The sequence below is a fragment of the Macrobrachium nipponense genome, chromosome 7, assembly GCF_015104395.2.
Source record: "Macrobrachium nipponense isolate FS-2020 chromosome 7, ASM1510439v2, whole genome shotgun sequence".
Lineage (NCBI taxonomy): Eukaryota > Metazoa > Arthropoda > Malacostraca > Decapoda > Palaemonidae > Macrobrachium > Macrobrachium nipponense.
This window is the reverse complement of record NC_061109.1, coordinates 107,426,492-107,438,572: the sequence shown is the minus strand read 5'-3', so window position 1 is coordinate 107,438,572 and position 12,081 is coordinate 107,426,492. Positions and strand designations below refer to the sequence as shown.

Sequence of the window (12,081 nt, the reverse complement as noted above, 5' to 3'; positions counted from 1 at the left end):
GATATGTTGGTGCACGAGAGAGATTTAAAAAATATATAATACAGAATGTTATAGATATATATAATTATATTATATATAATTATATCTATTATCGAGAATAATATATATATAGATATATATATGGGTGTGTCTGTGTGCGCCGTCTTTCCCGTAGTTATTTATTTCTAGAGACGTCTAATATATTAAAGTAACTTATCTCCAATGTCATTTACCTCTTCCTATCATCATGGTAAATGGTCAAAGGACTGTAGGAACATTTTTCTATTAAGGTTCATTTAATTAACTTGGTCTACAACTTTCCATATGATATAGTATATATATATATATATATATATATATATATATATATATATATAAAGAAATAATGAGCTTGTATGTGTGTGTGTACTACCATTATCTAACAGTAGTCTTAAACCAAAAACACTAAAAGTAAACAGGAAAGTCCTATGTATGTTTAAGTCGGATCAATAGCTGTATGCGCAGAAAGTGTGCGTAACAGAATTGGTTTTTACCCTGTGTGTGAGATGAAGGGAATATACATCTGTATAGGAAGTTTAGTAGCATTAAATAAATATAATTGGTTATGTGACTACATTATTTATGTGGCTGTAAATTCACTGATTCTTGGATAAATCGACAAAAGTAAAATGTGAATGCATTCGAGCGAATGCTTGGCAAACTCACTCTCAAGAGAGAGCAAGATTGCATAACTGTAAGGGTGATAGTCCTATGGGAGAAACGTAAGAGAAACGACCATAAATGCGTCATGGATAGCTAGCTGGTAGACCTAGTCGAGTTAAAAGGTACAATGAAAAACAGGAGACGAGCGAATGGGTTTGGTACTGGAAGCCTCTTCGAAACTGATGCAGTTAGGAGAATAAGGTGCGGGCTGAATTTCCGTCTCTTATGTTTATCTTTGCTCTAGATATGGAATCAAATATTTATTTATCACGAGAGAATGAGAGTATTTCAGGCATAGAACATTTCCACTTGTTTGTAATATATTCTTCGGGAATATTTCGAGTTCCTGACAGTGAAAAGCCAGATATGGAATCCAACTCTGTTTTATGAGCACGGCTTCGTCGCTTTGCTTTATTTTCCTTCAACCTTCACCGTCTGTGTGTGTGTGTGTGTGTGTGTGTGTGTGTTTGATATAGCTCGTTTTGTTTCCCCTTTACTTGTTCTAACCGACTAGTATTGCACTGTTATTCTAGGACAAATGTCAAAAATATATTGTTTTTTACAGTTTATATATCATATATATATATATATATATATATATATATATAGATATATAAATATTATTCACTGAACAATAGTGTACTTATTTTGTTTTTCATTTGGAGTGGGTCATTCGAGAAGAATAGGAAAATGCAGACTAATGTCACTCTTCGGTTAGGATTGAACTCCGCAAGTTACTGACTTTGCTAAAAAATCTCTCTCTCTCTCTCTCTCTCTCTCTCTCTCTCTCTCTCTCTCTCATTAGAGATTTTTGTTTGAGATGTTGGGGCAGTGCAGGTATTTTAACTTAGCTAGTGGTTTCATAGCAGGCAGTTTTGCAGGTGAATGACATTTTGAGTAGGGAAAGGTTGGTTACTAAGTTTATCCAGTCACGTCATGTGCGGCATTAGTTTGATATTTTATCCTTTACCTGTTGTCGAGGCAATCTTTGGATCCCGTTCGTGTCTTGGACCAAATGACGAAGTACTTAACTAAAATTTGTTGTAGGTTATTTTATATCGGGTTATAAGAAAGTTTTCTTTCAAAAGAAAGCGATATTTCAAAGTGATAGAAATACAACCCCATTGTTACCTTCGTTTTCTCTTTCATTATCATGTTGGTTGAGTGGTGTTGTTATTCTGTGGTCGATCTAATATTTGTATTATTTAGCTTACAGAAGAAATGCGCCTTAAATCGAGGACAAACTTAGAGTCAGCTCCCTTAAACGGACGAGTTAGAAAACAAGAAAAAGTAACGACACTAATTGCGAAAAGAAAGGATTATTAATGTTCTTAGGGTCGGATGTTGCAATGTTGTTTCTTCAGTTTTCTTTCCCAATTACTTCTTTTCTTTCTTGTCTTCTTTCTCTGGCTTTCTTCCCTCGTTTCGTAATACCTGACGGTCATCCTCCCGGGAGGAAGTGGCAACATAGCATAGCGGTCACTTGTTATTAGATTTTTTTTTTCTTCTTTTTTTGGTATTTCCGTCGAAGATGGATGCCAATCATCCCAGTGTGTGATACATATAGTCTATTGAAGCTTTAACAAAGAAATTCTGTCCTGCGAGATGAGTACAGGATGCTAGCTAGTGGTGGTGATGAAACCGGGAATTAAAGTATGAGATGTTGCGCCTTACAAAGATCGCTTTGTGTGAAAGATTTTTGAAGCGAGGAAAGACGTTGTAGGATTTCAATTTGTATTCGTTATTACTAGGATGTTACATACGGGTTACCAAATCTCTTACCTAAATCAGTTCACAACTTGCTGAACGTATTTGCAAAAATGAAGGACATTGTTACTTCTGTGGACGGAGATTAAACCCATAAAACCGCTATATGTTAATGAATATTTTACGAGCCACTTAGATTCAGAAGTGGTTGTGTAAACGCTCAACCATGACGTCCTCTGTAACAGACAAAAACAAAAAATAGTGATAAATGAATAAAGACGGAATCCTTTATTACGCGAGTAATAAGTTGATAAGACGGAGAATTACACAAGTCAGCGTGTCACCAGCGGTTTCCATCAGGGATTGTCTCTACTCACCTAGGGTTATATAGGTTTGCTACACTATGCTGTCAGGTAAACTCCTTGAGAGATTAATGTTGCAGTGTTCCTAATTAGGGTTAACCTTTAGCGAGAGGTAAATTATAACTGAAATCTTGCAGATGTTGATTTGAAATGTTCGTGAACAATTTTATCTTGCTAATAATGTATTACCTTTGTTTGCTTCGGTTCAAAGGGCTTCATAAGCTTGCAGCTTTTGATTTGTCCATGATGAGAGCTGTTGCCGTTTCTGTATATGAGTTGAAGAGAAAGAAAGAAGGAAGAATACGGCCACGTTAATGTCATCTTTGAATCCAACCAAAGGATTGCATTTCCTTTATAATGCAATGTACAATTTCAACTCCGCAGAAAATCTTAAAATGTCTGCCCATTTTTTCAGGGTATTGTTAAAAAATGTTTGCACAGTGAAATGTTGAATTACTCAACCTAATTTCTGCCATCACGAAATGTTACACTGAATAGATATTGTTAAAAAAAAGTTTGCACAGTGAAATACTGAATCGCTCAACTTAATTTCTGCCATCACGAAATGCTACAGAAGAATACTATAGACTTTTCTATACTGAGTAACTAGTTTTACACGGTTTTGGTCCACCCTCATTCTTTACATCTAATTTTTTTATTAGGTTCTTGTGAGATTTTTACCAACAAACTTGTGAGCTTTGGAAGAAATTGCAAGTTTTGTAGAGCAATAAATTTATATCAGTGACAGGGTGTACTTCTACGTGTGTGAATTTATATGAGATTTATGAAATCGTCTGGTATTTAAAGTGAGTAAGTATTAATGTGTTACAGCTATTAGATTTGTCAAGGGAATGTAAAAGTGGAATTGATCTGAAAGAGTAGAATCCGAAATGCTCATTCTGCTTATTTAGTCCGTACTATATAGAAAAGAGCATATTTCATATGAATAAAATGTACGTTGTTTTTCCTTATCCCCACAACAAAACATAAAGGAAATCTTACCTAGAATATTTTTGTCGTTTATGACTGGAAGTCGTTCAAATGACGATGATTCACCGTGCTTGACGTAGTCTTCTCTATCCTTTTTGACACCATTCTTTTCTTCGCCGACATTTTCTTTACCTTGTGCTCCTCCTAGAGCACTGACATTCAGTTGCAACTCTATTGGGTATGCTGGAGGAGGAGATCGTCGACCAGCTTTTGCACTTCGAGTGCAAGATAAATCCTGAGGCTGATCCTGAACATTGTCAACCTCAGTCAAGTCAACAACCTCTTGGTCAGTGCTGCAGATTCTCACTGGTGAAGGAAGCTTTAGCTTACATGGAAAGCTGATGCTGTGACTTTTGCTCCTCTTCTTTGGGGGAGAAAAGGGCCTCAGATCTGAATGATCTGAGGGTGACCTCCAAGGCGAGGAGGGTTCAGACTGTGGCGTGATTGGCGAAATCAGAGGCAGCAGAGGCGATAAGCTTGTCCTTAATTTTTGCTGGTCAGCACTTCTCTTCGAGGGAGATGTGCTGACGGCAGCAATGACGCTCACACTCCTTCTCAAACAATTCTTCTTCTTTGGGGTATCAGAAGAAAACCTTGAGGACGCTTGACTCTCGGAGATGCTTCTTTTCGCGTCTTCCAAGTGTTCCGTGGAGCACTTGGTCTGAAGGTTATCATCCATCATTCTGTCGGCGTCGATCTCTGAACTGATCGAGATCTCGTCCAGGCTGCGGATGATTATGGAAGAGGCCACTTTGACGGTGATTTGTAACTGTTTGTTTAAAGGTGTGATTGTTTTGTTACTGTTGCACCTGTAAGTAACTTTAAGTAGCTTTCAGATTAGGCACAAGGGTCACCAAAATCTTTTGCCTTTATTTTTTCTTACAGACCGAAGTTTCTCTAGAGCCATAAGTTTTCAAAGAGGTTTTGGCGTTAATTACAGAACAAGTTAGGGTGTCATAGTTATCCATATACAGCAAATGTAAGCTTGTCTTTATTCCTTTGAAGATGGGTATAACACCGGCAAATTCCTTATTGTTCAAGATTATTATAGTATAAAATATTTCAATCTTACTAAGTTTATAAACAATAAAGATGCTTGAGTTTTTTATATATATATACAGTTAAACTGTCATGCCAACTGGTCAAACCGCATGAAATATAGATAAGGCTTCCTTCTTTATAAAAGTCTCTTTGGCTCGCAAATCTTACACTTCAGATATTTTTTGAGAAATACAGTACATCATAACAATCTGAAAAATAGTTCAATGTAGAGTTCAGAACTTTTAAGCCCCGTATTATTTGAGAGGACTACAGATAGATGGATAAGGGATCTCATATTATAATAACAAGTATATATAAAAAAAATTGTGTACGCATTTTGTGTGGATGTATGTGAGTGTTTGTACGTATGTATGAATGTATTTTTCTATGAAAATGTTATTTGTTTGAGAAAAAAATTCATTGGACGGAATGCAACATTTATTGTCCAGAAAGTTACGAATATAATTCGTAACTTTCCATTTTTTGTTTGTATTAACCGCATATTTTGACTCAAAGGGAGTAAGTGGTTGTTTGATAGTTTTAAGTTGGTATTCAATTAGATTGTTTTCATTTTTAACCCTCTTCCATTGGTTCCCTTATTACCTTGTTATACTATACAAGCCGATATGGTTATGTACTGAAAGACAGAAGGAGTCATCACTCAGTCCGCAGTATGGCAGCAACTCCTCCTCCTATTCCTCTAAGCCTTCTGTGAAATTACTAATCTTCGTGTTCAAGTGTTTATCGCAGATGTGTTTCTTCGTCGATAATTATACAGTGAGGAATATAAACAATATGTGGATGTTGTAAAACCCTCACTGGACCACTGGATAGCTTCTTCGATTGGTTTGCCACGACCATGTTCCACGTCGAGACGTATGCAGTTCTGAAGTCCTCGTCCTCGAGTTATGACCAAGGGCTTACTTTGATGTATTCAGCATCGTTGTGTGTGATTGAGCCCAAGTGGAGTCCTAGCTTGATGTGTCGTATAATTGGCTCCTTTATCTGCAACTTGCTCTTGTGGTGAACGTCGTCGTCACTTCCACTTATATGCCTCTCTGGACAATAACAGGTATGGGGTTCAACTGAAGGAAGCGGGTTTTAGTTCGATTCCTTGTTATTTCCAGTACTTTCATTTATATTTAAGTAAAGGTCTTGCTAAACCCTTAATTATTAAATAACTATTCTTGGTCCTTTTGAGTCAATTTATTCATATAAAATTACCAGGTTATTTGCGTTAAAGGTTGCATTGTTATGAAGTTTAGGGCTTTGGTTAATTTTTTGTGCGAAGCCCTGTAAAAATTTATGCAGCTTAATTTTGAGTAATTCTGGGTTAGTTTAATTTGACTTACTGTTTCCATGTCACTAATAGTGATATTGTTCATATTTTTAGGACAGAGTGGTTACGAACTAAACTTATTCACTGAAAAGGACTTTCTCGCTTCGTCTACGTTTTGGATGAGGTCCTTTCGTCGACAGGAATTCCATTTAACTATAAAGCGGTCTAACATACGAATGTACTATTTGGCTTGCCACCTTCAGCGTGTTTGTTGTTAATTGTAAGGTGTTAATAATTATATTAATCTATGTTAAGGCTGTTTAAATTACTTTCCCAAGTTTTGTTTAATTGAATATGTATATAAGAAAAAAAGTTTAGTTCATTTATACCAGATAAGTGTCCGGTTTTATGTAAATCACAGATGTAAAGCAGGTGTTCAGTGTTTCCGAAGTAGCTGACCATTCTTTTGGATGGATTTCAACAGAAAAATTTGCAGGCATTTGTAAGTAGAGAAAACTGCCGTTTTAGGATAACGATACTAATGTTGACTTAGCCAACTGAAACTGGGAGAGAGTTCAGACTGGCGTTTACCTTTTCAGGTGAAGAAGAGAGGCAGTTAACCCTACGAGAATGAGGCATAAACTCTACAATTGATGGTAAAATTACAAGTTCTTAAGTTGTAAAAAATCATAAAATGAGTAAAATGAAGCAAAAAAATGCAGGAAGGTTGAACTTTTACCAAGCGTTCTTTTTGACAGCAAGTATCAATGTTGATTGTGTATGATTTGTGTAATGAGAAAAGTTGAAATAACCGGAGAAAATGTGAACAAATAGGAAGAAGTGAGTTTAGAAAATTGTCGGAAACTAAGATGAAGGTGATAAAATAGATGCATTGGTAATATGCTATTGAAGTAAAGATAAAGTCAAAACAGGAACGTTTTGGCTAAAGGCAGGATGGATTTAGGGAAGGGGAGTCTCTCTCTCTCTCTCTCTCTCTCTCTCTCTCTCTCTCTCTCTCTCTCTCTCTCTCTCTCTCTCTCTCTCTCTCTCTCTCTCTCTCTCTCTCTCTCTCTCTCTCTCTCTGATGTCCAGATTTCCTCCTGACATTTCAACTTGGTATCCGTGGTATTTCCGGTATCCTTTCTTTCTCAAACATAGAGGTAAATCAGTAAAAGGAAGGAGTTCGCTGGAAACCAGAGAAGAGTTCGAGTCAGTTTCCGTGTTAAGTGTACGTGTACGTAGAGGATAGAAGTCAAAAAGGTGTATGAAGAAGGCGAGGTGGGGATGCGTGGCATGGAAAAGTCCAAATCGTACACAAATCAATTTATCAGCTGAGTTAGAATTTCCTTTATCGTTCACAGATTATGAGAAGAAATGGTTTCTTATTAAACCTTTGGATGTTTACGTGTTGGCGTTGTTAAGAATTAAGGTGGTTCTTCAGACATTGCATTGCCCGTTTTATACTTCTCTTTGATAGTTACTGTTTGTGACAAAAAATTTAACCTAACTTCTTCATCGGAGCTCATGTTTGATGAGTCATAGCGTAAATACATTTTGCTTAGCTGAAAAGGAGGTTATTTTTTGGTGTGAACATTATCGGTTCTCAAGGTTAAGTGAGGACAAAACCCATGACTAAGTTCAAATAAAGCTGTAAGTGTAATGCCTTGGAATTTATTATTTTTTCAAGAAAGCTTAAATTTAGTGTTATTTCTAGTTGGGTAGGAAATACAAAACGTTTGAATGTTAACGTGAAATCTAATTTATTTCATGAAAGAAATGTTCATGTATTCATATAGTAGATATGAAACGATGTTTCTGCTCTAGCATGCGCACTAGACTGTGTTGCTTATGTGTTGATAACATTACTTGAAATGTAATGGGATAATCGAGTTACGTGAAGAAAGAAAGAAAGAGGTAAAGCGTAGCTACACACGCAGAAAATCATTAGCGAATGTAACGCAGTAAAGAGCGGACTCTTTGCTGACGTATTTCTTACATCCGGCAATTTATAAAGCCTTCTACTTTTCCCGCAGAGGAAGTGGGCTTAAACTAGATAAGGTTGTTGGAAAACTATAATTAGATCTTTCACTGACGGATTCAAGATTAATTTTTTTTATACCGGTAATTAATTAAATATTACCTTTTAATACCTATAGATGAATTCGTCTGCGAAGGTTCTGTCTCGCTTTAATGTTTTCAAGATTCATTTCGTTTTCATGAAAGTTCGGTTATAGTTTATATTTTTGCTCTACAAGATTTGTTGTGAAGCTTGTTTTGCTCTTAACTGTTCATTTATTGTCCATGATTAATGTTCTTGCAGAGGTGATTTACTGGAAGGTCACTGTAAATTCCGCGCCTGAATTTAATCTTATCTGCAAATAAAAGCATTCGTGCGTTGCGTAGACTAACTCATGGTCGATGGAATTGATGACTTATCACTATATTAGAGGAGCTTAGGAAATAAGAGTATGATTTAGTTGACTTGAAGGGGTATTCCACGATTCTTTTTCCACTTTGTTTATAAAAGCGATTTACGAAGTCAGCAGAAAAAAATTGACATATATAGAACGTAGACGTTACTCAAAATCACGCTACCCAGGTTCAGATAACGGCCGCGTGTTGCCCCAGTTGCGTCAGCAGACAGCCCGGTGGGAAATTTGGAATCTTGCGGCCATAACCTTCGTCTAGATTTTGCATTTACATCCCTATAAGATTAAATGCTTAGTGTCCAGTTAAAAGCCTTTCATTGAATTGTGAATTATACTGTGTAAGATGGATGCTTGGTATTTTTTTTTCTGGGTTTGTTGCCTGGTGATTTTGCCTTAAGAAATCTTCTGTCTATTCTTATATTTTACAGAGAAATTTGAATAGAAGCCTTATTAGAAAAGTAGGAAAATCCTGCAGCAACCCGGGGAACAACCGGGAATTTACCTCTAGATGTTTTCAAATGGTTGCGTCGTTTGACGTTTCTCAAGTAGCTTTGTTGTTTAGGTAGCCTATTTCCAAATCATGAGAGGTCCGTTCTTCAATATAATCGGCAGATAAAATGGCTTTACCTTTAGATAATTGGTCAATAGCCTCTTAAATTAGGAAAGAGAAGCAGTTTATCCAATCAGTCAAGATTGGACACAAGAAAACCAAAAGTGGGACTGATATTTTCTTTAATAAAAAATTTACTCGCAGTCATATGTGACAGATCTTCCCTCAGGGAAAACCATACGTTTAGCAACATGGGTCTATGGAGTCTCCTGGAACACGCACTCAGATGCTCCGCAAGATTTTCACTTTAGCGATAAAGTGAAAATCTTGACTGGATGCTTCTTCCATGTTCTCAAGCATTGTTTCCCTACCCAGCAACGGTTACTTTGAGTGTCTTCGTGCTGTTTGTAACATGCCTTGTTCAAATGCTTTTATGCAAATTTTATTTTTATTTTGGGCTACAATTCTTAATTCACTATGGAGAAAGTGTTATTATTCGGTGTTCAGCAGAATTAGAGGTTCTACCCCTAAACAGTTTGTTACTATTATAGTTTTCTCCTAGAGCTACTGTATAATAACTGTCGCAGAGGAAATATTTTTAACACATTAAAAATTATACAATACAGCCAGTTTGGCTTAAACAAAGGACAATTATCTATTTCAGCAATTTCTGTATCAAAAAATCCTTCCTGCTTTGCTACGCCACGCACCACTAAATTACCTTTTCGCATATGATTCTTATTGAGGTTCATTATAATACCCCCTTCTACATCATTCCCTTCGTTTATCATTAACTCCTGTCTTTCGATATTTTATATAGTAATCTACTTTGCGGGCGTCCTATGCATTTGCTGTGTTATCTGGTTCGAAGCGGTTCGTTGCTGGATTCATTTGTATTCTCTATTATAGGATCTCTGTGAAGACTGAAGTGGAAAAGGACTGCTCGCTCTCTCTCTCTCTCTCTCTCTCTCTCTCTCTCTCTCTCTCTCTCTCTCCATACATACATACATACATATATACAGACGCACACATATACATAAACACGACTGTATGTATGTATGTATTCATACAGTAATATACAAAATTAGTTATCCTATCAGTTTCATGTTTGTCCAGAGAAGACTCATGGCTGATAGCGTCCATATGTATATTTTTATTTACGTTGGAGGAAATTCCGTCCTGTAACATTTTCACTTTTAAGAATATTTTAAGGGTAGAAAATGGCAATTTTACCGAAGCTGCTGATATCTGAGTGGAGTTAAGCGTTAATTATTTCTTTCGTTTTAATCTGCCAAAGGTTGCGGAACGATGGAAAAAATAATTCCGTTGAAACAAGGAAATTCTTCTGCTGATTTTCCTTTATCCTTTGAGCTTCAGGCATCGCAGTCCAACAAATGTTTGTTGTGTGGCTTTAGTCTTCCAAGTAAGTGGTGAAAGGTATTTTTATAATCTGTTCATCATCCTTTTGTTGCGAATACGAACACTTTTTGAAACTGTACTGTACAACTCCAGTGCGTTAGTACCACATTTCCCTTTTGGTCATCTCATTTCATTTATGTATATTTTGTTTTTGTAAAGCATATGCCAAAAATGTATACTTGATTAAATGTGTATTTTATATTTAAATTTGCAGCAATTCTAGTTTAAAAAGGGGGGAGGGGGACGTGATACAAACATGCAGACTCTATTTACCTTCGCAGAAATAATATACATAAATACGGAAAGATACAGTTTAATGTGTTGAATAATCATGCAAAAAACTATACATATGATTCATACTAAATTTCATCTGTCATATTGCACCATTACAAATTTCAAGTAGTTCAGCACAATAGTATCATGCTTGACATGATTCGCTTCACTTCTTTCCATAGGACACTTCTCATTCGTCATTTGAATTCTTTAACACTGAACCTATAAAGGTTTGGTATCCAATAGATCTAAACACTTTTAACACTCCTGTAACAAAAATGATTATATCGTAGTATAAGCTCTTTTCTTTGCATATACATTAATAACACCCACAAGAAACAGTTTGCTTGTAAATTTCCAGGAAAAATTTGTCTCACATGATCACTTCACCTTGTATCCACACAATACGATGCCACTCACTTGTTTAAATCTAACTCGATCAAGCAGATTAATCACTGTAATACCACGAGTGTCGTCAAATGCGACCGCTTAGTATACCTGCTTGGACAGACTGGGCCAGCGCTGTGTGCAGGATACAAGTCATGCCATGTACAGGATAAGAGAATGCAGTCGTAATATCCGAAGTCATTCCAACGACAAGAAGGCCCTTTGCTGGTGAGTTTTGTCGAAATTACTCAGACTGGCACTTCCTATGAATCACCTCCGCTTCCCCGTACAGACCCTGTTGCCGAGTCCTACGTCAGACCGGGCGTGGGGATGGGAGAATCCCAAGCGTCCCCCAGCGCATCTTGCCTGAAAGGATGCTCAGCTCGAGCGCCGAGTTTTCGTTGAGTGGAGCATAAAAGTCGTATGCCCTGCATGTGTAACATTGTTCCTCACCGCAAGTTCCGGTCAAGCAGGTAAGGTGACTGTGTGGGTCCGGGGTAGAAACCCACGTACGGAATGAGCCCCCGGGGTTGGGGCTTTCGAGGTTTATCTCACACAAGTTGCTAAATTTCAGGTATCGGAAAACCTCAGGAATTTTAGGGAAACTTGAATCATTTACCTGCATCCTCAGTGGTTGGTGAATTTTCCCTCTTCTTTGGCAAAGTTTTGTGTAACTAGGGAACTCCCTCTGTCTTTCCCCAAATCTTGTCTTTCGGTTCAAGTGTTCTTCGTAAGATATATATATATATATATAGATATATATATTATTATATATATATATATATATATATATACAGTGTGTGTGTGTGTGTGTATGATGTGTATGTGTGTGTGCGCCCCGCGCGCGCGGTATTGTATACAGATGTATAGTGCTGAGAATCTGAACCATTCCTAAGGTTGAAGGCGTCCAGTTAAAATGAAATAGACATTTATAAAATAATTTTATTTTGCGTGCCTATAATA

The 12,081-nt window shown here is 36.8% G+C and overlaps 1 protein-coding gene across 2 annotated transcripts; it reads right to left on the bottom strand.

Annotated features, from left to right (window-relative positions):
- Positions 1–2,740: 2,740 nt before the first annotated feature.
- Positions 2,741–11,484, bottom strand: LOC135217007 (uncharacterized). Of its 2 annotated transcripts, none has more exons than XM_064252573.1 (2): positions 11,122–11,484; positions 2,741–4,990 (listed from the first exon to the last, which is right to left on the bottom strand). In XM_064252573.1, exon 2 carries the CDS (start codon positions 4,420–4,422, stop codon positions 3,658–3,660), a length of 765 nt encoding a protein of 254 aa, XP_064108643.1. In that variant the 5' UTR covers positions 4,423–4,990; positions 11,122–11,484; the 3' UTR covers positions 2,741–3,657. The 2 variants fall into 2 exon arrangements, with proteins under 2 accessions (XP_064108643.1, XP_064108644.1); XM_064252574.1 differs by having other exon boundaries at positions 11,152–11,484.
- Between the last annotated feature and the right edge of the window lie 597 nt (positions 11,485–12,081).